The sequence below is a fragment of the Meles meles genome, chromosome 13 (assembly GCF_922984935.1).
Source record: "Meles meles chromosome 13, mMelMel3.1 paternal haplotype, whole genome shotgun sequence".
Classification (NCBI taxonomy): Eukaryota; Metazoa; Chordata; class Mammalia; order Carnivora; family Mustelidae; genus Meles; species Meles meles.
In genome coordinates, this window is record NC_060078.1 from 87,028,726 (window position 1) to 87,053,387 (window position 24,662).

General features: G+C 63.0%; 1 protein-coding gene across 3 annotated transcripts in view; it reads left to right on the top strand.

Annotated features, from left to right (window-relative positions):
- Positions 1 to 24,662, top strand: part of INPP5A (inositol polyphosphate-5-phosphatase A) — a 158,930-nt gene that overhangs the window by 30,862 nt on the left and 103,406 nt on the right. For all 3 annotated transcript variants that reach the window (XM_046027579.1, XM_046027577.1, XM_046027578.1), the window contains exon 2: positions 14,264 to 14,305. In XM_046027579.1, coding sequence (XP_045883535.1) covers positions 14,264 to 14,305 — 42 coding nt within the window. The remainder of the gene's footprint in view (positions 1 to 14,263; positions 14,306 to 24,662) is intronic.

Consider the following 24,662-nt stretch of genomic DNA (forward strand, 5'->3'; position numbering starts at 1 on the left):
CCCTGTCCTTGAGGGGGCTCAGTGGCTGCACTCAGGCCGAGTTCCGAGGAGCCGTGACCGCGAGTTTTCTGGGTTCGTTGGCCGGATGTCCGCAGTTCGGCAGACATCGCTCAGAATGTCCCGAGACTGGCTCGGTGTTGAACTTAAATGTAAAGAAGAGAACAGGGTTCTGACCCTGACAGAGGCAGACAGAGGGTCGTACCCGCACCTGTCTCCCGACGGTGATCCCACATCACTGGAGATGGACAGGACCCTCACGTCATGTCTGTTTCTGACGCTGTGACACGTGGCCCTGTACAGGAACCAAATCGGGGAGCTTCATCCCCCTCTGGAGTGGGGTGTGCTGTGATGTGTGCGTCACCTGGTTACAGGGGTCCGTAGTGAGAACAAAAGCTGCACGTGCCCACGAGCCCTCCGGCTGCTTGTCCATGTGCACAATGACTGTCCCCCTCCTGGTCTTGGGCGCTGGAGGAGGAGAGAGCCCTGGCCAGGGGCAGGGATGGGTGTGACTGACACCTGGGAGAACGTACCGCGGGTGAGACCTGGTGCAGGACGGCTGCGTTTGAGGCCACTGGTTGTGGGAAGGGTCTCTCGAGGCCTGCTGAGGAGCCGGGGCCCGCCTCTGGCCACGGTGTGTTGCCGCCATGTCTTACTGGCTCTGTGACCTGGGGCAAGCCACTTGTCCCCATGCCTGTCCCTCCTGGGGACCGGGAGCTGACCCCAGGGCCTGCCCCCTCAGGTAGCTGTGAGCCACTGCTTGGGGCTCCCCCGGCGGTGGACGCTGCAGGAGGACGTGCTGCAGACGTGGCTAGTGACGGACGGCTGGCGGACGTCCTCAGGGTGTGAGGGGCAGCTGTGGCAGTCGGCGCCCCGACCGGGGAGTGCCTGCTGGAGGGAAGTTTGAAAGTGGCTCCAGTGGTATGAGTCCCGTGGAAGCCGTGGGGATGCTGGGATGGAGTGGGAGGAGGGCCTGGACGTGAGGAGCGGCTGGAGCAGAGGCAGGTGCCCCGGCCCCGGGTCCAGTGACCTGAGCCTGTGCTCTCCGGCAAGAGTGGCTCCTGTGGACCGTCAGGACCTGCCCAGGTGACCTCTCGTGGTCCTGTGCTTTCCGGGCTGTGGGTTCCCCAGGCTGCGGGTTGCCCTGGCTTGGCTTCCAGAGTCCTCTGTGTACGGGGCAGGGCGAGGAGGCAGAATCCACAGTCCGCATGACCGTCTTCCTAACCGCCCCGTCCCGAGAGGTTTTCCGACGCCGCCATGGTGAAGGGCGCCGGGGGCCGCTCTGCACCCACTGTTCTGAGCAGGGAAGCGCAGCCACGTTCAGTGGATTCGCTTCCGTGGCAGGGTTGTCAGAAGTGTCCTTTCTTTCCTGGGTCCCGGGGCCCCGTGAGAGCTGGGTGCCCACGGGGCCTACGTATCTTGATGGACACCAGAGAAGCCACGGCCTCACGGGGTCACGGCGGCCGGACTCGTGACAGAAGCGGGGGCGGGAACGGGTTTCCTGTCTTGAGTGACAGCTTCGTTTCAGGAAGCTGCTCGGGGCTTCTCTCCCGCCTGCCGCCCGTCCAGCGTGGGGCCACGTTTCTACGGCTTCAGCCGTTCTCTGTCTGGGACGCTTCTGCCGCCGGGGTCGCTCAGCATGGGGCCTGTCCTGCGTGACCCAGGTCGCTGCGCTCCTCGCGAGGTCCCCGGCACCTGTCTGCGCCCATGCGTGCGTTCCTGCCATTCCTTCTTTTTCCTTAACAGGCATTTTGGAAAAGGGCGGGTTTTACGAGTTCACGTGTAATTTCTTCCCAGGAAAACATTTTTTAGTTTTTGCTTTGGGTATCTCGTTGGCACACAGCGTGTGGTACAGGTTCAGCCCTCCTCTGGCCCCCGTGTCTCTGTTCCCACTGTCCCCGTGCTGCCTTGTCCCTGCCCAGGCCCTGTCCTGCTTCCTCTACCCCATCGCAGCGGTGCCCCCTGCACTGGAGAGGGGGGCGCGCAGTCATCGTGCCTCTCAACTCTGGCCTCGAGCTCATGCTGTCGGGCCAGTGCCGGCGACCCCGTGCTCTGCAGCCCAGGCGTAGTGGCCCCATGACCCCGTGACTTACAGGCCCAGTGTCTGTGACCCCGTGCCCTACAGCCATGGCTGCCAGCGACCCTGTACTCCACGGGCCGGGTGTGGTGACCCCATGTGCTGAGAACCCTGTGTTCATACCTCCAGCTCCCAGCCCGGGCTCAAGGTATCTGAGGCCCCCAGCTGGTCCAGAGCAGCCCCAGGACCCAGGGGTGGGCTCAGCCCGGCAGGACCCTATGTGCAGTCTGCCTGCCTTCCTCTCCCACCGCACGGCAGCCGCCTCTCCCTCCCTCCGGGCCACCACTGCAGCTCAGTGGTGACCCGTTTCCTGTGCCCACGAGTGTGGCTGAAGGCCAGCGGGATGTTCCCCACCGCACGGGGTGAGGCACTTGGGCCCCTGACTTAGGTGAGGGCCGGGGTGAGGGCCGGGGTGACGGCCAGGGGTGCATGGGGAGGGAGAGTTTGTGCCCCGGGAAATGCTGTCTCTGCACTGCCCGCTGCTCGCCGGCCTGGGTGTTTGCAGCATGTGAGCCCCCAGCTCTGCCTCCCGAGTCCAGCCTGTCGTGCCCTGCTGGGAAGCGTGGGGCTTCGGGGCTGGCTCTGGGTGTGAGTCGGGCTTGCCCGCAGCTGGGGGGCTGAGCACACATCCCCAGTGCCCAGCGCTGCCCCTCTCCTCCAGCGCCGGGATCCTGCGAGGCTGGGTGGGGGGGTGACACCGGGCGGGCTCAGGGTGTGGCCCTGTCGTGCTTGCCGGTGGAAAGGGAAGGAGCCGGAAGCATTTCGCATGTGTTTATTTTCTAGGGGCTCTATTTTTAGACTTACGTTATTTTGGACTCGAATTTTAAGATTTAAAAAAATCCGAGAGTCAGAATTAGCGTGTCTGATTGTCGGGGAAAGGATCTTTGGGGCTTTACTGCTTCATGACCCTGACTCTCTGTGCTTCCTGACTCTTGGTCTCCCCCGTTGGCCCTGTAGCTATCCCGGGTGACAGGGAGCAGCTCCCTCCGTCCCCAGCACAGGCTGCGGGGGAGGGTCCCCTGCCAGCAGAGACCAGACCCCCTGGCCACAGTCTCCGGCTGGTGGGGCTCACTGGCAGCTGTGAGTTGGGTTGGATCAGCTTTTCCTGAGGTTGGCGGGCTGCGTCTGGTGGCTCTGAGAGCCGGGTCCGTGGCCGCCTGCCGGGATTCTGGCTGAAGAAGAGAAACGCAAAACCTGTTGCCTCCTCGAGCTGGCCGTGCTCCGTGGAGAGAGTCACTGGGAGGGCCTCCCAGACGGTCAGCTTCAGCCTTTGTTTATTTTTAGTCTTTCCCAACATTTATTACAAAGTTTCCAGCATACGGTGAAGTTGCAAGAATTTTTCCACTAATACTCTGTATCAGCCACCTGGGTTCTGTCGCTAATGCTCTCCCGCATTCGTTCTGGGACGCTGATCTGTCTTTCCGGCCATCACGCACCCTCATTTTCAGGCGCTCCGAGTAGACCGCGGATGCCCGCACCCTCCCCCCACGTACGCAGAGTCAGTCTTGGTTTAGATTTTTCCTTTGATAGAACATCTACAGGTTTAAATGTACATTTGCTGAGTTTGGACAAGTGCTTGTGTGTGACCCAAACCTTGATCGAAGGGCAGAGGGCGACTGTTGTCCCGGACGGTTCCCCGCACACGTCCCTGCCAGGGGAGTCAGGGCCCCATTTCCCTCCAGCCCAGGTTAGCCGTCTGGGGGTGTCCCGTCCCGCCCGCGGGTCCCTTGTGGGCTCTGCTGTGTCCTGTCCATCCGTCCTGCGGGTTTGGACGTGGGTCCTGCCGCCATTGCCAGCGTTTGTTCCTTCTTCACGCTGGGGACCGGTGCGCGTCCGTGTTTCCGGCGGCACCGCGGGTCGTCTCTCTTTTCTCCCGCCGGCGCACACACGCTGGGTCTTTCCACGTTTTGGTTGTTGTGAGCAAAGGCTCATGAACGTTCCCGTGCACATCCGTGTGCCGGCCGGTTTCCGTGTCTCTTGTTAATTCCACCGGGCTGGAATTGGTGCGTCAGGGGTGGAAAGTTTTCCGAAGCGACGGACGCTGTCCTGTGAGCCGCCCCCAGTGTCCGGAGCCCTGACAGCCCCTCACTGCTGGCGGAGATTTTAGCTGCGCTGGTGGGGGCGCCGGGGCGTCTCACGGAGGTTTGGACAAGCGTCTGCTTGACGCCTGGGGATACGGAGCTGCTTTCAAGTGCTTGTTGGCCATTTGCATCTCTTTTTTTGTGTGAACTTGTCTGTTCCTGTCTTCTGCCCACTTTTTATGGAACTGTGTGAGTTAGCAGACTGTCTGTGTGTCCTGGGTAGTCCTCGGACAGCCGTCTGTTTCACAGATGCTCTCTCCCGGACCGTGGCCTCCCTGCGCGTTTTCCTGGTGCTGGTTTCCCTGACCGGCAGCCTTTGATGGTCATTTTTTTAATGATTGTTGCTTTCTACGCCCAGAAACATGCTGCTGCCGAGCTGTGAGGACATTCTCCCCTTTGCTTCCTGTAGCTTTGTGGTTCCTTTATCGTTAGGCTTTTCGTTCATCTCAGGTTCAGTTTTGTGTATGACGCAAGGTAGCGGTGGGTGTGTTTTCCCCGTGGGCACCTGCCAGCCTGCCACCGTGGGCCGCGTGGTACCGCTGCTGAAGTCGGCTGTGCTCACCGACGGTAACCCCAGGACCGCCTCCCTGACCGTGATGGCTTTTAGGGAGGCCTGGTCTCTGCCTCAGTCTTCACCCTGCCTTGTATCCTCTGCCGGCTATGTGTCCGCACGGGCTATCCATTGGTCCGTCCCGCAGAAAGCTGCACTTGGGGCCGGGGCTGCACAGGATCCATGGGTGAGTGCGGGGAGTGGACGTCCTGCGGTGCCGGGTGTCCCACTTACGAAGGCCACGGGTCCCTGTGCTTACCTGGCCCTCCTGTGGGGTCAGCCTGGAGGTCTGCGTGTCTTCTGTGAAGGACATTCCTACGTAGTTTGTGTTCTTTATGCCGTCGTAAATACTGTTTTTAAACATTTCACTTTCTACGTGTCTGCTATTGTACGGACATGCAAGTGAGATTCCTGTATTGATCTTGTCGCCTGTGACACGGCCGGCGGGGTCCCCAGGGCCTGCACGTCTCCAGTCGGACGGCACAGGGCCGCCGGTGCTCTGGGGTCTCGGCCCTCTGCCTGCGCGTCCTGGCACATCCCGGCCAGGGCCTTGGATGCCGCGCGGCCTGGTGGGCAGTGTGTGCTCCCCTCGCAGGGACGCGGCGGGGCCAGAGCCGCTGGCTGGAGTCTGTCTGCTTTGTGTGGATCTCTCCTGTCCGCGGAGGAGGTTTCCTTCTCCTTCTTACTTTGCCACAGATTTGGTTGTTCGTGTCCACGTGTCCACGTGTCCGGGGAGGTTGAACACTGTCAAATGCACGTTCTGCGTCTATGGAAATGACCACGTCGCCTTCTCGCTAGTCTGCAAATTTGGGAATACATTGATTTCTCCAGCGTCAGACGGAACCAGGACTCCCTTGGTCCCGTGGGGCTGTTTCTTATTTGTGCTTTCGCGCATGGTTTGCACACACATGGGTCTGGAATGTTCCGTCTTGGCCGGAGTTTGGGGTTCGCACGGAGCCGGCTTCTTGCAGCACGCCGGAACGAGCCGTGTGGGGTTGGTGGCATTTCTGAAGTGGCCAGTGTTCACCAGGGAGCCCGTCAGCATCCAGTAGGAAGGTCTCACACAGGTCTGGCTTCGGCCTCCAGGTGTGACATCATGGGGCCGTGGGCACCTTAACCGTCCTCACTTCTCAGTTGTTAACCAGCTGCGAAAGAACGCGGAGAGGCCGCGTGAATGCAGCGGTCCGTGGGCTGCTGGCGGCTGTGGAGGAGGGGACAGGAGAGGATGGCAAGACGTCAGTGCCCGAGTCCTCTGCCCGCCGAGGTCCCAGTCGGCATGAGGGCGGCAGGGCCGGGGCCTAGGGAGGGATGCGGACTGTGGGGCGAGGGCCCCAGGCCTCCTCGGCGCCCACCTGCCTGCCCGTGGGGTGTCCCGACCGGTGTCCCGACGGAGGCGAGTACAGCGGGCGAGGGGAGCCGTTGTCTGTGGGCGGGCGTGCGGGGCCAGGACCAGGCACGTCCCTGTGCTGACGTGCAGCGGTGCCCCGCGGTCTCCCACCGACCCTCTCGTCCTGCATCCGGTGGGCAGGCCTAGCTGGGCGGGTCTCTGCTGAGACATGGCCCCGGTGTGGCCGTTGTGGCCGGCACCTACAAGGCAGGCCTCTCGGTCTGTGCGGACCATCATTCCGGATTAAACCTGCTTTATTCCTTAGAAGCTGACCCTGAGTGAACGTAAGTTTTCGTTTTAAATATATTATGTTCCAGGCCACCCTTGGGGGGAAATGCTTACTTCGTGGTCAGATTAATGGACCTCTTGCTCCCAGCGGGTGAGTTCGAGGGCACACGTGTGTGTGAGAAGCTCCCTGTGACTCGTAGAGCCCCGAGCCGGCTGTCGTCTAACTGGAGAGGGAGTGTCTGCAAGTCGTGCTGTCTCCGTCGGTCCTGTGGACGGTCCCGCCCCATCGGCCTCAGTGGAAGGAGCGGGCCCCAGAGGAGGCTCAGGCCGCGTGAGCTGGCCGCAGGCGGCCCTCCTTCTTGCTGCTCTCCAGGGCCTCCCAGAGCGCCCCGCCCTGTGCGCTCCTCACTCCGGGGGAAGGCCCACCGTTGCTTCCTTTCACCAAACTATTTTTAGCCTCAGAGTGTTTGTGAATGCACAGACAAGATTTCCTCTCTTGTGAAAGGAAACGGTTTTCTACAGGGATAAGCGTGCGGCATGGGGCAGGATTTCCCGGGAATCGGGCGGCACAGACCAGAGCCCATCCCTGGGTGCGTCCCCAGGAGGGTTTGGCTGCTGTGTACAGGGTTTAGGAGCTCCTAGCACTCGTTTATTTTAAATGACTCGTGTTTGAAAGTTTTAAGGCAGTATTTGAGAAAGATGAGTTTCTGGCCTGGCAGGCCTGGTCTGGGAACACGGGAGCCGCCGCCGCCACTGGCCAGGGTCGCACTAGCTGGTCGGGGAAGCCGCCTGCAGGACCAGCGTGGGTCACGCCTGCCCTGAGCCCTGTCCTTTGAGAGCCAAGCAGCCCTTTTACTCACGGTGGCCATGCCCGAGCCACACGAGCCAGCCGGCAGCGTGGACACCACCGCCTGGACGGGGCTCAGCATGGGGCTCCCAGGGTCCTGCTGCCCCGCCACTCCTTCCGCCGGAAAGTCTGGCCCGATGGCCCTGCCTCCCCCCGAGGTGAGCCCTGCAAGGGGCTGCTCCCCACCCTCTGGCCTCGCCGTGGGTGGGGGTCTCCCTCCTGTGACGGCGGCTCCTGCTTCCACCACGTTCTTGCCCTCACGGCCCAGGGCTTGGCTTCCTTCCTAAGGACGTCCTCCGTCCAGACGTCGCTGCGGGTCCAGCTCTACACCCTGGTGTCAGGACGGTCGTGAGCACCCGCGGCGTTTGTTGCCTGCCAGGGTCCGGCGGGGAAGATGTGAGCGAGACGGGCAGAGACAGAGACAGTGGGAGACACGGAGGTAGAGAGAGAGATGGGGGAGGGGCCCCGTGTCCTTCCTTCACACGCCGGTCTCTGCCGTGAGGCCGTGAGAGGACGGCCAGGACGGCGGCGGGGCACGCCCAGGACAGGAAGGTGTACCTGTGGGGGGGCGGGGGCGGGGTGCAGAGTGACGGTCGAGGGCTGAGACTGATGTCATGCGCCACCACAACGCTCTCCCGGCGCCCCGCGGGTCACGCACTCAGCAGTCAGGTGCGCGTTTGCCGTATTCCGTGGATTTGAGCACACACTTTTGCCTTATTTCGTGGGTTCTGGGAGGCGCAGCATTCACTTCGCAGGTTCTCGGAGTTGAGACGTTCGAAGTTCGGAAACTTGCGGCGTGGCCGGCAGGCGTCCGTGCGGGCTCGTGACCTGTGGTGGTTGTCCCGGGAAGGCGTGCTGTGGGGAGGGACTCCCAGAGCCAGTCCGTCTGTCCTGCCGGAAGAGCCCGTCGTCATCTCTGCCGCTGCCAGCGCCCTGGGCTGGAAGAGCCGGGCCTTGCCCCCCGCGGGGCGCTGGGGTTTGGACTCTGGGCCTCCCTGCAGCACAGCGAGCTGAGTTCTCTGTAGCCCGTCGGACGATGATTGGGGGCCCGGGGGCAGCAGCAGGTGCCCTCAGGCCAGGGTGCGGCTGGGGCTGGCGGTGGAGAGCCTGGCTGTGCGGGCGCAGGGGCTTGGTTTCAGCCAGAGCAGAGAGAGGCCTTGCTCCAGGGGGACGCCAGGACGGGCGGTGGCTGGGACGGCTGGGGGGTGGGCGGGATGCGCCCCAGACCCAGTGCTGCGGGGTCTGTGACACTGACACCCTTGGGGAGCCCCCGCAGGGTCTGTGGGGACGGCCCCAGCCGGGTGCGGAGAGAGGTGAGCAGTGGCGAGCTTGCCGAGAGGCCGGGCGGCTGCTGGGGTCCAGGGCCTCACCCCGAGGCTGCACCGCGGTTCCTGCTCGCGTCCTGCTGGGGCCCCGCACCACCCCGTCCCCCCACAGGGCAGGGCCAGCGGCAGGGGAGATGTCCTTAGCAGGTCACTGGCGCATCCTGACAGCCATGAAGGCGTCACACAGCAGGTCGATTTCCCACCCGAGCGCTTGCCGCTGTCACCGGGGCGGCGTCTCCCTGGGAACGAAGGCGCCTGCCTCCGGCTGCAGTCACAGCGCCCAGTTGCCTCCACGGGCCCTGGTGGCTGCCGAGACCACCTGCCTGTAGGGTGCCCAGAGCTCTGCCCGCCTGTCTTGTTGGGGGTGGGCGGCTGTGCCCTGCGAATATGCCGGGCGCTCGCTGCCCCACCCAGGACACCCAGCTGCCCGGCTCCGGTCTGGAAAGAAGGTGAACATCTTCTCACACGTGTCAGTGAACTTGGAGATCTTTTCTCCTGCTGTGTTCGGTCAGATCTTTCCGGACTTGTCTGGTGTTCGGAAGATCAGTTCGTCGTGAGGCTGAGCGCACACGTGTTCTTGGTCGGTGTGACGTCTGTCCTTCCTTTCTGCATGGCGTCCCCACTGCGGCTGAGTGTGTTGTCCTCCTCAGTCATGCAGTGTGGACTCCGAGTCCTGGTCTGCCCGTGTGAACTTTGGAGGGGCTGTGCCGAGCTTGGGGGACCTCCCAGCAGGCGTGCAGTGTGGGGCCTTCGTCCCAGGCCTTCCACAGCCTGTCGGACGGCACGGTTTTGAACTGGACCTCCCCGTAGACCTCACGCCACGGGGAAGTCCGAGGGGCAAAACGTTTCACTGTGATAGTTTCTTTCGTGACATTTTCTTCCGTTGCGCCCGTTCTGCACCTGCGTACACGGCCGAGGACATGTGCTCGTTTTCTGCGCGTGTGACCGAGCCCCGCAAGCTGTGGTTCGGCACAGCACTGTGTCTCTCTCATCTCTGGGGGGGGGACGTCTGGGCCCTCCCGGCTGCGATCTCAGGAGGGCCATGAGCCCCTGAGCGCCCCTGGGTTTAGCACACGTCATTTCCGTGCCGCAGTGGGACGGAGGACAGCCATTTCCGCAGGCGAGAACCGGTCTCCTGCTCATCCGCGACCTTTAGAGTCTCCTGTAAGGTGCCTGCTCATGTCCGATAAGGTCAAATCAACCCAGGACAACACCCCGTTTGATTAACTTAAGATCAGCTATTCTCAGGGTTTAATTACTTCTGCAGAATCCTTTTACCTTTGCCACAGACGTGACCTGATCAAGGGAGGGACATCTTATCACTGTCACGGGCGCCCGCACCCCGGGGAGGGGTTCTCTGTGCACACGGGATGGGGCGTGTGCGGGTGCCCGGGACCTGACAGCCACTTCCCGGTTCGTTGAAACTTGGTCGTTCATGGTTGCGGACTTTTCCTGGAGAACTTGCATTTATTTCTTCTCCATTTTTCTCCATGCACATCTAGTTTTGACCTGTATAGTTTTCCTCCTCTCCAAAGAACTTTTTAAAACATTACTTTTAGGGCAGGTCTACTGTGATGGATTTCCTTAGTTTTGCTCATCTGAGGATGTCTTTAGTTTTCCTTAGTTTTGGGGAGACAGTTCTGCTGGACGCGAGATCCGGGGTTGGTGGGCTTCCTCCGCATCCCCTGTGACTCTCTGCCTCTTCGCGTGGCTTGCGGAAGGTGCTGGAACACCGGTCCCTGTTCCTTGTGGACTCGGTGTGCTTCTGTTTTTCCTCCTTCCCAGACGCACCTTGTCGTCGTCGTTCCTCAGGTTGGGTGCTGTGTGCCTCAAGGAGCTTTGCTGGAATTTGTGCCCCTGAGTGTTTTCCCAGCTTTCCTGTATCCGTGGTTTGTCTTTGCCATAAATTTTGAAAAGTTCTCAGCCGTTAGTACCTCAGCAGTGTTTTCCAGTCTGTTCTGTCTTCTTCTGAAGCCTGCGTTACGTGAGGTTGTCTCTAGGTTCTTGGATGTTCTGTAGCTTTTTCAGTGTTTTTCTCTTTATGTTTTTGTCCTGGAAGTTTCTGTTGACGTGTCTTTAAGCTGGTTGTTCCCTGGGCCATGTCCCGCGTGCTAATGAGCCCGTCAGCGGCACTCTCGCTGCGTGGTTTTGCTGTTAGTGGTTGCTTTGGACTCTCAGAGATTCTGTCGCACCGCCCGTGTGACTCCCGGTCCTTCGTGCTCGCCACCGTTTCCATCGGAGCCTGTAGTCTGCTCTAAGTCCCCTCTGACAGTCCCAAATCTGGGTCCTAACCGATGCATTTGTCTTTACACTGTGACTTGCTCCTTGACTTTTCGTCTGCCTTGTAATTTCTTGCTGAAAGCTGGACCCAAAGAGTCGGGTCAGAGTTGCTGAGGCCGTGGGAGGCCTTCTGTTAATGCGGCGCGGCTGTGGGCCGCGTTCGGTGTGCGCTACGGCTGCGGTGTTGGGGTCCTCGTGTCCGCCTTTGGACCTGTTCCCTCCGACTTCTCGGGGGTGGTCTGTGTCGTGCCCTCACTGCGCCAATGCCCTGTTGGCGGGGGTCGGTAGGGGGAGGGGAGTGCTCTACCGTCTGTGACCAAGTCTTGGACGGTTGGCGCGCCTGGGCCCTGTTCTGGCCCCCCCACGGGCCCCCCACACGTGGCTCCTCCCCGTCCATCCCTTCCACGTGCCAGGCAGGCAGCTTGGGGGGAAGCACCCTTTCCGGGGCGGGCTAAGGTGCTGGCGAAGCCCCTTCCCCCACGAGGCAGAGCCCCCGGGTGTGTCTCCCCGTGGCTCCTCCTCCCACCCCCCTGCCGGAGCCACGAGAGGGTTTTCTCCGGGGATCCTTGTCTGACCTGGACAGTGAGTTCCTGCTGAGATGCCTGCAGGTAAAACCCACCGACGCGTGGGGCCGTCCTGGAAACCGCGGCCCCGGGAGCCTCTCGCCCCCTTGTCCGCACTCAGCTCCCGGCAGGTCAAGTGACCGGTGGTGTCTTCCCGCCGGGTTGGCTCAGCGTCTTCTCCAGGAGAGCAGGTCTGGGCTGCCAGTCTCGCGTTCTGTGTCTCTGGACTTGGGGGTCGTTTGCCAGCCGCTCCCGCTCCCCGGCAGAGCTGAGAGAAGCCGTGAGAGGGCGGGAGTGCGACTCGCACCCCGTCGCCGTTGGAGCTGTAACCGGAGTCCTGACCTTCTCAGTGACCTGTAGCCATAACCAGGATGGCCACTGCGTCAGCGGCTGCCCTGGCGTCGAGCCGTCCGTGCCTTCGTGGAACAGCCCGCCCGGCTGAGGCGTGTCGTCTTTCACGCGCCGTGTTCGTGCCGACGCCCGTCCGTGGCATCGCTGTGACGTGTCTCCCTTTCGTGGGTGCGGTCTTCGCCGTGTTTGTGACCAGCGTCACGTTCACTTCACGACAGGGACCTCGAAGCTTCCCTTCTTCCCCAGAGCTGCTGCCGGAATGTCGGCGACTGTAGGTCACGGCTTAAAATTAAGTCGCTTTGGAAACGCGGCTCTTCAGACACACTGGCCGCTCCGCAAGTCCAGGCTTGGCCGGTGCAGATCTGGCACGTTTCTGTCCTCACGGAGGCCGTGTTCGACCGTGCTGAGCCTCGTGTCCGCGGAAGCGCTCTGAAATCCGCACTGTCCAGCCCTGGGCCTCGGGGCTTCCGGACAGGTGTGTGTGCCTGTGTGTGTGTGTGCGTGCGTGCGAGGGCGTGTCTGCACGTGAGTGTGTGCGCGTATGTGAGCGTGTGCTCACGCGCGCGTGCGAGCGAGGGCGTGTGTGCGGCGGGGCACGTGCGAACTGTGGCTCTCTTTCTGGCTTCTCTGCAGCCGTCACACAGCCCACACGCAGTTTTCCGTGCTCGTCATGCTCCCTTCCCAGGGCACATCGTGACCGGTGGTTAGAGTCACCGTGGACGGAGCGTTGTCGTTGATCTCTGGCTTGAGCTTTGAACGCTCCGTGTAAAAGTGTGCGCCCAGGGTGCGGTGACGACAAGCCTGTGAGGAGCAAGAGGCGCGTTGGCGTCTGTCCTCAGTCCCAGGAGCGCTGTAGGAGCCGCCGCTCTTCCGCGGGAGCTGAGTCCTGGTCCGCCAGTCCCGCAGCTGCGTCGTCTCCTGCGTCTCGAGGCCGTGAAAGGTCGCTGTCCCCCTGGCATGTCCTCGCCAGGACTGGGCTGGGCTTGGACAGGGGCTGCTCCTCTCCAGGCTGTGGCCCGGCGCTGCCCGTGGGGGAGCTGTGCGGCCACCATGGTCCTTCTTTCATTTCGGTCGCTGCCGAGGAATGCTGGCGGCCTGCAGCAGTCTGCGTTCTGTCTGCGTGTACTGTCCGTAGCGGGGACCCCCAGTCCTCTCTGTGTCCGGCTGTTCTCACCCACGGTGTAGCCGGAGTCAGGGCTTCGTTCCTTTTTAGGGTCCCGTCATCATGCTTTGTGTGGATGGACGATGCTCACTTCATCCCTTCGTCCGTGGGTGGGTGTCCGGGCCATTCCCACCTTTCGGCGACCACAGCCTGTGGCTGCAAGCGTGGGGGTGCCTGTGTCCGCGTGACTCTGTTCTGCCCTTGAGGGACTGCCGGACCCCACAGCGTCTGTGGACTCCCGTTCCTCCGCGTCCGCCCCACACTGCCACTGTCCCTCTTGATTTCAGCCCCGGGGGGTGTGCCGTGGCCTCCGTGGGTGCCTCTGTGCGTCCCTGACGGCGGGCGATGTAAAACCCCTTTCCATGTGCTCGTTGCTCATTCTGTTGGAACCTGCCCAGTTTTTGTCTTCTGGGGGCAGCTTCCTCCTTGCCCCTCTGCAGGGAAGGCGGCGGAGTCTGGGGGGCTTGCCGAGCCAGCAGGCCCCACGCCTGCCTGGACCCCGGGCCCGCACTGGCGGGCGAGCCTCCGCAGTCCCCTCCTGTGGCCTACAGGCTCCCGTCCCGCGGCCGGGCTCCTTCCCCTCGTGACTTGGTCTGCAGTGCCGTCCTCCTGCGCTTCAGGCCGCGGGAGCTGCGCTCTGGGCTGTGGGGGGCTCTGGGCTCCGGGCAGAGGCCTCGGCTGGGTCTGGCCCTGTGTCGAGCTGTGGTGAGAGCATGGGGTGTGAGAGCTCATGGTCATGACCAGGAGCGTGGGGTTCTGTGGCGTCGGCGTACCCGCGTCCTGTGCACCGGGTCTCAGAGAGCAGGCGTCCTGCAGACCGCCGGACCCCCTCCTGCCTGGCCTCGCCCCACGCTTCGTCTCCATGCCTTGTCTGCGGTTGGGGTGGGGTGGGGTCGTGCCCTCTCGGCCGGTGGCCACTCGTCCGTGACCCACAGCGGGGATGGCCACCAGAAGAGACTGGACGCTCTGGGCAGCTCTTTCCCCAGAGCACCCGGGGCTTGGAGCCCACCCCCCGGGGCCCTGCTGCTGTCTGCCTCGTCCTGGAAGCTGGCCCAGGGGTTGCGGCTGGAACCCTGCCCCGTAAGGACGGAGGCTCCCCTCGGGCCAGTACGTGCTGTGCCGTCCCGTGGCAGACCCCGACCTGGTGGTGGGCTGTCCCTCCCTCCTGTGCCCCCCGCGGGGATAGAGCAGGGTGAAGGGGCATGTGCTGCGGAGCCTGCCTGGTGCCTGGACAGCTTTGTGCCTGGGAGCACCTGCCCTGTTGAGCTGGTTCCCTCCGGGGGTGGGAGGTCCCCCCGTGGGGCGTGCCGCACCGTGAGGCCTGTGGCAGGTCTCGTGAAGACCGTTAGCTTCTGCTCGTGGCTCCTTGGGGCTGTCCGGTGGCCTGACTATCTCTTTTCCATCTTGGTTTACAGCCAGAAACCCTCCAGAAGAACTGGCTTCGGGAGTTCTATCAGGTAAGGAGTACCTGTGACCGCGCTTAGACCGTGTTTGTGCGGTGAGTACTCTGTTTCTGTGGGAGCCGTGTTTGGTCCAGACGTGCCGGCTTGCCCTGCCCCGGGGCTGACGGTGGTGGGCGTCCCGTTCCTCCTCCGCGGCTCCTGCCGGATCCCCCTCCTCCAGCCAGGATTCCGAGCCCCGGGCAGGGGTGCTGCACTGTTGGAGGGGGAGGCCGCTGAAAGCTTCTGGAGACCGAGGACGCCTCTCTGGACGGTCCTGTGGATGCGTGTTAAAGGCGGCAAAGCCACGTGGAGGGCCGTGGCCGGACGGCCGTGCTCCGGAGCATGGGCCCAGCCAAGGGCCGTCATGTGTTTGTGGGACGGTCACGGCGACCGGCGGGTGGGGCTGGGCACGTGACGTGCGTGTGTTTGGGACCCTCGGTGGGGCATTGGCCCCCGCTCTGAGCCGGGTTGGGGTGCGTGGGCAGACCTGCGGGTGAGAGGAGCCTGGTGGCCTGGTGTCCGGTGTGGCTGGGACAGGGGTGCCTGCATCTGCCGGGAGCTCAGGGCTCCGTAGCTGGGAGGGCGGCCGGGCGGAGGGCGGCACGGCTGGGGCGGTGGGGGCGGGGCGGCGGGGAGGTCCCCTGCCCTCCGGCAGCTCTGCCGAGCCCGTGGGCACGTTTTGTGAGCAGGACACAGCAGGCGGGACTCGGGAAGGCCTGGGCCTCCCTTCCCGCGGGACTCGGGGTCCGGCCGGCTGAGTCTGAGGGGCGGCGTGGCCGGCATAGCAGCGGTCCCCTGGGGCACGGACTGTGTCCTGCCTGCTCCTGGCAACGTCCGGGCTCTGGGCCCACGAACGCAGGCAGTGGGCTGCTCCGGGGCCTACCGTCCCTGCCGGGGGTCCGGGGCGGCCGTGGGACCCACTTGCTACGGGCTCAGAGTGCAGGGCGGGTGGGGGCAGACGCGGGTCCCGCTCTGCGGGGGGACAGCAGGCACCTAGGGGACAGAGCCTCGGGCAACGTTTCCATCCCTTGTGCCCAGCGAGGTGTGTCGTCCAGGGGTGTCTGGAGGTGGGGCCTCTCCCTCCCCCGTCCCACACCTACTGTCCGCCAGGTGTGGTGCTCGGTTCTTGGTGGGGACAGAAGGCAGATAATCTGCTCGTGAGGGAAGCCCTCGGAGGAGCGTCTCCTGGGATGGGCACGTGGACCTGGGATGGGCACGCGGACCTGGGATGGGCACGCGGAAGGCTGTTGGGCTCGTGGCGGAGCCTGGTGGGCTCTCAGCCCTCCCTCCGCTAGCCTTCTGCCCTGCCCAGGGTTCCCCACCCCAGGTGGCTCAGCTCCAGGCAGGAAGCTGGTCCAGTGGGTGAAGACAAAGGCCTTCCCTGGCCAAGCACCAGCCTTGGGCTCTGGACAGGCTCAGGGGCCCCTCTGCCTGTGGCGCCCTCCATCCTGCTCTCCGGACTCCCTGGGCCTGTGTCGGTTTGGGCTGGAGCAGCTGCCCATGAAGCTGAGCCCGGCGCGGAGTCTGAGATCTCCGTTAGGTGCGTGTCTTGGAGGCGAGTGAGTGGGCCTGCGCCGGGAGGGGTGCGGAGTGCCCGACAGCCCGAGCTGAAGATCAGTACACATTTGCAAGCTTTTTGCTGCTTCTGCTGACATCGAGGTCCCTGGGGCGTGCAGAGACAGCCAGGCCACCCGTGGTCACGAGTGAGTCCAGGCTGGACAGCTGGGCTTTCTGTGACTCTGACCCCTGGAAAACTGCAGGCCACAGGTGTCCCCCTTCCTGAGCCTTCTCGAGCTCACACGAGCCATGTCAGGCTGTGTCCGGAACCCAGAGGGGCACACGGGCTGCTGTTTCCCTCAGGCTCTGATCCCGAGCCCCACGTGTCCTTCCCGGAGGCCTTCCTGGCGTGTGGAGCCTTTGCAGAGAGAAAGGACCGTGCGTGGCGGTGTGCCGGTTGGAGGGGCAGCTTGTCCTGGTTTATAAGCAGAAGTCTCTTCGGAGGGAAGACCTCTCAGTGGCAGAGAATATTCAGGGATGATTCTTGTAAGTTAAGAATTTACCGCAAGTCCCCTGACACGTTTGGGGCCGACCGGACCCCTGGGGAGATCAGCCAGCTGATCCCAGCTGTGGGGCTGGCCGGAGCAGAGAGGGAGCGGGTCTGCCCGGGGCCAAGGCCGGTCACTGCCTTCTCAAAGAGAATGTTTAACCCTAGAGCCCCCGTTACGCAGTTACGTTGTTTCCGACACGGCGTCTGATGCTTTCGTAGATGCGGGAGCCGAACCCATCATTCCTGCGTTTAGAACCCATGGATTAATTGTTGCTTTTTCTGTGACCCCTGACCACCGTAAAAGTGCAGGGAACGGGAGAAAGTATTGCTGGGATTTCCACCCTTAGTTCTGATGAGCCTCGGGCGCTGCTGACGACCAGGCCCCTCCCAGACTCGGTCCAGAGTGCGGCTGCGGCATAGAGAGGGTCCCAGCCTAGTGTCACCTAGCGGACCTGCCCACGCCCCTCCCTGTCCCGTCTCCCTGAGAGACCCCTGGGCCTGTGGCCGGTGACATGACTCTCCCCTTTGCTGGGGAGCACGGGCTCCCGGTCCAGGAGCCAGTCCCTGTGTTCGCCCACCTCCATGCCAGCCGGCCCTCCTGTGCCCCCTTCTCGGTCCACCCAGAACCTCCCCCAGGGCCCGGCCACATCCCCATCCTATGCCCTGTGAGCGGCAGAGTGCTCCCCGAGATCGCCGCTCCGGTCGGGGGGTCTCCTGCTTCTGCCCCCCGGGTCTTGTCTGCTCCGTCTCCGACGCGCCAGGTCGGAGGTCTCTCTGTGCTCGCTCTAACCTGGCGGTCCCGCCTTCCTACTCCCTGGCCCCGCCCCCCACTCTTGGTCTTGTCCTTGCCACCCCCCGCAACAGAGGCCCCTCCTGGTCCCTCTCTTGGCCTCCCCCGCACTCTCCCTGTGCTCCGTGGGCTCGTCCAGGCCGTCCGGACTCGCGGTCTGTGTCTGTCGGGTACTGAGGTGTTTGTCCCCCTCTAGAAACACGGGCTCCACATCTGCCTGGGCCTCCAGCTTTGTGTCCCGCCACTTTCTGCGCCCACGGGTGTGAGGCAGGGCCTCTCGGGGGTGAGTAGGGTTGGACGAGGTCGTGAGGGCACCACCAGCCCTGCGAGGAGCAGGAGAGGCCAGATTCCCTGTCCTGGGAGTGTCCACCACACGGGAGGGACCCCCGGAGGCCCCACGGGCGGCCCAGGGGCGATGCTGGGAAGGAGGAGGCCCCCGGGGCTGGGGTTCTCAGGAAGGCTCTTGGTGGAGCGGCCGTCCTGCGGGCCGGCTCTGCCCTGAACTCCCGGGACTGCAGGTGAGCCTTCCGGGCCGTCCGTGTGACCTCCTCTCCCGCTGGGGCGGTGGCCCGCTCGCAGGTGCGCTCCTGGCCGCAGGCCGTCCTGCTCGCTCTTCCCTGAGACCTGCGAGTGCGTGTGGCGCATGGTGTGTGGTCAGCGCTGCTTTCTCCGTTGCACAAGGCAGATAGCACAGCTCAGCACCCTGCTCCCTGTCCTGCCCCTGGCTGGATGCCCCTGCCCCTGGGTGCATCTCACTGGCATGTGCCTGGGGAAGGGGGACAGCCCCTAGCAGGTCACAGATACGGGGATGTTCACGGCTTACTCTTCTCGGCAAGCTGGGACATCCGTGCAAACGAGTGCACACGACCTGTTTCATTGGCTTCAGAGGGTGTCATTAGCTGGATAGGCCGTCATTGAAGCCGTCGTTCTGTTGACGGGCTCCTGGGTTGTTTCGAGTCTGCTGTGAAGCTGTGGATAAATTCTACGGCGGTTACACGTCTCTGCTGCAAACCTAAATCGAGCAAGTGTTGGAATCACGTAGTAAGTATTAGTGAGAGGAGGAGGAAAAGGAAGACCTTAGACCTGATTCAGACAAGACTCCCCAGAGCAAAGCCGGGTTCTCCAAGCGCCCAGGGACTTGGCCCAAGGAAGGAACACAGACGACAGGAATCCGTTCTTCCCACCAGACACGGGGTTCTCGCGGCGTATTCGTGTTGTCGTCAGCCTTTAGAATTCACGGAACTGTCGAGCAGCCCAGTGATACGAAGGGTCAGCGGCCTCACCCAGACGTGTTGTCTGTTTGCCGTTGGAGTTTTCTCGGCAACGGCGGTAAAAGTGATGTGACGGACAGCGCCTTCTTCAGGCAACTTGAAGGAACGGGCGCCACACCTGCACCTTACGCAGATGAAAACTGGGGAACACCTGTGAGACTGTGGTCTTCGAGCGTCAGACCCCTGGCTGGGCTGTGCCGTGAGGCCGGAGAGGGTCAGAGCTGCCCTGCGGCCACCCCACCTGCTGCCCGAGGGGGTGTCCTGGCGGGGGGTGCCTAGCAAGGTGGCCGCAGGGTCACTGTTTCACCGATCAGAGACCACCAGGCGGGCAAGGACACAGGAAAACAGGACCCTGCGGAGGAGAAAACCGGACAGGAGTGTGGCTGCAGGATTATCAGTTTTATGGATCACAGAGAACCTGCTCTGGGTTTTAGGACGTCTGTTGTGTTTCTGTTTTCTCACTCACTGACTTCTGCTTTTTAAGTTTTCCCTTACGTTGGTTATTCTGGGTTTAACTTGCTTTTCTCCATCTAATTTCTGAAGGTGGAAGACAAAAGCACCCCTTTCAGAAGTCTGATGGGGGGGCATCATCACTAAAACCCTGGCCGGTGTTAGATAAGCAGCCACCATGGCGGGCAGCTGTATGCTGATACGTTTGAAAACTTACATGAAAGGAACATATTTTGGGAAAAATGAAGCATCGGAGCTTACAGTCGAGAGGAGATAAGTGAACTCTCCGCTCCACTAACATTTGCCAACACTTTCCGACAAAACCTCCAGGACCGTGTGGTTTCCCTGGCAGGTTCTGTCCAACATTTAAGCAAGAAACAGTCACGGTTGTTCAGAAACTTGCAGCTAGCTCAGGTGACGCTCCCTCGCCCGAGACCACGGCAGGTGGAGGCGTGGGTACCTGCGCGTGTCTCCGTGGGACGGCAACAGGACAGAGAGCGCTGACATCGCCATGTCGAGCAGTGCGCACGCACACACGTCACAGCCTTAGCGCGCCGTCCCCGCGGAAGAAGTCAGAGTCGGTCGGAAAGATCCGTGTATGAGCAGACTCAGGGGAAGAGCCGTCCGGTCACATCCGTATGTGCCGACGAGGCATCGGGCCCGATCCTGGAGCTGCTTCTGATGGAGGCCGTCCGCGAACCAGGACCGCCGCGCCCTCCCCAGCCTGCGAAGAGTGTCTTCGGAGCCCACGGTTGACCACACACCCACCGGGGAGGGAGGGGCGCCTGGCGTCCCCTCTCCCGCCCAGTGTGGTCCCAAGGGTCCTGGCAGGGGCAGGGGGGCGAGGCGAGGGTGCGGAAGCCCTGAAGACTGGAAGGAAGGGGTGAGACTCCGCGTGCAGGTGACGCACCCCTGCTGCCGGGGCCGTGAGGAAACCAGAGACTTGGCCAACGTGGACAACAGCGTCCGCGGCTATGCACAAACATCTTCCTATTCGCCGGGACCAGCTGGACGTGTCACACGGGACAGGACGGTCACGCTGGAGTGGGGTGTGCAGATGCCGCGCGTGGGAGCAGCCGAGCGCTGAGCCCCGTGACCCGCGGCCACGACAGGAGGAGACGGAGAGGCGCGCCCTGCTCGTGGCACGGAGACTCCCTGACACGGGCGCGCTGCTCCCCACCGACGGGGACCCCGCACACCGATGTTCCCCTCAAAATCTCTGCATGTCATTTTGGTAGAAGTCTGCGAAATACACCTAAAATTTTATATGGGGAAATGAGCTAGGGTAGCCAGAGGTTTAGGGCTCCCGCTTTCTCATTCCAAGATGTAAAGTTGCAGCAGGACAGCAGGGCAGAAGGACAGCGGCAGGACAGTGGCACGGAAGACAGATGCAGAAATAAACCAGGAGTACGGCCAAGCGACCGACACGGGCTGGCCGCGGCTCACGAGAGAAGCGCGCTCGGCGGACGGGGCCTGGAGAGCAGCCATGTCGTCCCCCGCATGGACGCATGTTGCCCGTACTCTGCCCCGTTCATGAAGATGAAAATAGGCTGTGGACCGAAACATAAAACTTAAAACTATAAAAGTCCTAGAAGAAGTCTTAGGAGAAAGTCCTCGTGACCTCGAGTCGGGCAGATTTCTTAGGTGCACTTAAAGCACGTTCACAAGAGAAGGAAAGGAGGAGGGACTGTCCGCGCGGTCCTCTGTGTGACCCGGGGGCTTTGTTGCTGGTGCTGATTGACACTCCCGCGGGTCACCGCGCTTCCCAGTGCGCTCTCCGGGAGCGAGGACGGTGCTTTTCTACAAGTTACTCTCAAATAGAAGCTCGGAAGCAGGGCCGATGACGGTGCCTCGTCTGCAGACACAGCCTGGAGCAGCTGTGCCCCAAGATCTCGGGAGGGACGACGGGGTTACTGCTGGGGATGTGCGGTGCCGGCTGCCATGACCCGTGGACTGACGTGTCGCCTGGACCCCTGTGCCCTGAGCAGTGGCCCTGCCCACCCCCCAAGCCAGTCCTGCGTGGGCTGGGACTGGGGACAGAGCGCTACACGGGATGGCTCTTCAAAGTTCCAAGCCGTTGAAGGAATCGCTGTGGAAAGACTGTGCAAAGCTGCAGGTTCTGCAGATTTTAGGGTTTCTTACAAATGAGGGAGAGTCTGTAGGACGCCATCAGGAGGCAGCCAGCGTCCATCTCGAGGGATCGAGCCTGCACCGCCAGAAATGTGCTGAGAGCACGAGGTCCCAGTTTCCTGGGAGCCACGTTGGAACAGGAGGAAGGAAGCGGCGAAGTTAGGTTCGGTCGCACGTCAGGGAACCTGCGTGTCGCCGCAGTCGGGTCTGGCCCGTGGCCCGAGCTGTCAGGGGACTCCCCCCGCCTGGCCCCGCGTGCCGTCCTGACGGGTTGGACCCCCTCGGCCCGTTGCAGTTTGCCCCGGTGCACTTTGAGCGACTCCGTGGCAGACGGGAGGGGAGAGATACGGTGAGCCGCCCCCGTCGCTCTCCGGCAGAGCCGTGCTTCTGCGTCCTGGCTGCCACTGCGGCGACTGAGGACCCGTCTGGCTGCCGCCGCCCGTGGACGCAGCTGCAAGTTGGCCGTGGATGTGGGGATCTCAGAGCTGCTCTAACCCCCGACTCTGGTGCCCTCCCCTGCCTGGGGGCCCAGGGACTGCAGACCTTCACTTACAGCCTTGGGGGCGCATTTGGCACTGCCAGGCCCACCTCTTGGCCTCAGGCCCACAGAACGTGGCCTGGCCCACCTCAGCTTGTGGGGGCCTGGGAAGGAGCGCATGATGTCAGGCCCTTGCCGGCCTCCGCAGCTGTGTTCAGTGCCCACATGTGGATGACAGGTGGCTGCGGGATCCCGGGTGACCTGTAAGTTCGTATTCCTCACGCACCTCCGTTTTCTTCCGTCTCAGAGGCTTGCCCAGAGTCGGGCTGGGCCCTTATTCCCCTGAGGCCCGCTCTGCAGATGAGAAAACTGAGGTGTGCAGGGTCAGGACCTGTGCCCAAGGCTAGACAGCTGCAGGACAGGAGCCCAGCCCCTCGGTGCTGAAGGCCAAGCTGGCCGCTGCGTTGCGAGGCCTGGGGTGAGGGGCACGGCAGCCCACAGGGGCAGGAAGCAGGGTGCTAGGGACGGATGGGCAGGGGTCCACGACGCAGGGCAGCCGTTGGAAGAGGCTGGGGTGTGGCTTCCTGGCAGGAGGCAGGGGAAGGAGGAGGCAGGAGGCAGGGAGGCTGAGGAGGGAACTGGGCCGTGCGGGTCGAGGGCCAGTCACCTGCCACAGGGACGGGGGCAGATTAGGGCACAGGAGGAAGGAGGAAGTTGTTGGACCAGTGGGCGGGGGTGGGGCCTGCAGCTGTCAGGAGGGGGTCCTCAGCTGCCTGGATCTGGGACCAGCGATCCTAGCTGTGTCACTACCGACACCTGTGGAGCTCCGGGTGCGACGTGAGTCCTTGGGACCCTGGCAGGAAAGGAGGCAGAGTCTGCTGGCGCCTGGGTGGGCTCTGGAGGGTCCGGACTTGTGTTCTGGGCACACCGTTTGCATGGGGGCACCGGGGAGGCTGAGGGGGGAGGGGAGACGATCGTTAGGGGGCCGGGCAGGGGAGGAGGGCAGTTCGCTGGGAAGGCCAGAGCGAGGGGGGTCTTTTAGGTCTGGGATCCCAGTCTTCTGCAAGCAGAAATGGCTCAAAGAAGGGGCCTCGTGGACGTGGTGGGTGGGCGTTGGGAAGGGGGTTTCCAGGAGGGCTACTGAGGTGTCTCGAACGGTGACCACGGGGCTGTGTCCACTGCTGGCCAGTGCGAAGCAAGCGGGTGTGTGGGAAGCAGGCGGGAGTCCTCACCGTGTCTGCCAGGGACCCGGTTTGCTGCTGCTCCCGCCTCAGGTGGGTGAAAGCGCTTTCCAAGTGAAAACCGACCAGTAGAGCTTCGATGTCCTAAAGCAACAAGTTCTGTTAAAATCGAAGCAGGGTCCCCGTTCTGGGTCTGTGGCAGGAGTGGTCTCCTGCCCCGCTGCGCAGACCCAGGCACGCTCGCGTGCGGCACGGCAGCCGGTCCAGCCTCCCAGAGCCACAGCTCGGCGCTGTGGTCCACTGTGGGCGTGGTCCGGCCGGTGCCAGGCACGGAGGGAACTCCAGCCCCGAGCTCTGGGTCGGCAGCCGGGCCACACCCATCACGGGCGCGGAGCCCGGGTCCGGCCCCACACAGGCTCCAGGAGACCCCTTGGCGGTCGACCGGTGGGGCCATGGAGTGTGGCCCTCTGAGTGCGGCCCGTGGGGAGAAGAGCCTGCCGGTGGCCGTGTGCGGGGTGTGGACCGTGGGAAGGCAGCTGGTCAGGGCGCGGGCAGCTGAGTCTGGGCTTCCTCCGGGGAGCCGGCCCCTGGCCTCCCCCTGCGCCCGCCCAGCGCAGCCCCCGAGCCCGGGGCGAGGCCGAGCCCCCGCCGCCCTGGCCAGGGGTGGGCAGACGGTCTTCAGGAGGAGCGTGTTGTGCAGGTAGACTTGGTGAATAGCAGTAACTTTTCTCTGAAGACGTTCTTTCGTCCCCTTTCCTCTCTTATCTCGGCCATCGGGCTTCCAGCGGCCGTGTGCAGGACGTAATTCCTTTTTAGGTCACTCAGATGCTCTCTCCACAGAAAGCCCAACGCGGCCGGCTGCTGCTATTTCTGGCGCTGACTCCTGGCCCACAAGGGGCTGGTGGGCTGGGCGCGGCCGCCTGGCAGCTTTCCTGGGCCCGAGGCCGCCTTCCTGATGGGCCACCTGCGCGGCGTCAGGAGGGCTGGACGGGGCTGTGCGCGCGGGCATGTGACCTTAGGTGCTTTCTTGCTCACGTTTCTAACTCACTCTTTTCCAAAATGTTTTTCTTGATCCTTCCGATGAAAGAATGCGTGTGTCTTTATCAGAAGCTACTTTTTTTTTTGGTACAATTTTGGCGAAGCAGGTATGCACTTGAGGCAATGACTTGCTTGCTGTCCCAGGTGAGGACACGCCAGGGTCACCGTCAGGTGGGATGGACCCAGCTGAGTGGAGGCCCTGTGGGCAGAGGCGTGTGTCTGCTTACACAGACCTGCCTGGGGCCTGGAGACCAGCTGCCCCCAGGTTGTTGACCGAGACGTGTTTCCACCCAGAGTAACACAGCTCTCTGTCCCGCCCCGTGGGGAGGCTCTTCCTGTCTGTCTCCTCAAGGTGCCCGTGTCATCGGCCCTGAAGGGATCCCTGCCCGAGATCACCAGGGCCCCAAGCTCCTTGCCAGGGGGGGAAGGGCCAGAGCTCTGTACCCACAGCCCGTGTGGTGGTGTTGAGCCCACGCCACCTGTCACCTCTGTCTGGCTTATGCTTGGTGCCCACTCCCGGTGCCCTCACTGACCGCGAGCGACTGTCCAAGGCAGGCCGTCCAGGAAGTGGATGCTCAGGCAGCTCAGGGCACCAGGCCCGGGGTCTGTGCCAGGAAGGACGGAGCAGGTCTCCGTGCGGGCAGGTGTGACTTCTGGAGAGCCCACGCCGCCACCGCGCCCGCGCCCCACACGCCGTGGCAAACCCGCTGCTTTTGGGCCCCAGCTGCCCCATGCGGCATGACCAGAAACCCCGTGACCAAGCCAGTGGCTCCCAACCACAGACAGCAGCCGCCCCCAGTCCCCACATCCTCATAATTGCATGACACGTGCTGCTGTCCAGGAGGGGAGGGGACGTAACCTGTCACCAAGCATCGCCCGGAGCCCACGTTCAGTGCCGTCACATCAGGAGCTCAGCTCGGGCCACGGGGGGCCTTTATGCCGTGGAAACGGGTACGTTCAACCAGTCGGGGCTTTGCCCCCAGAGAG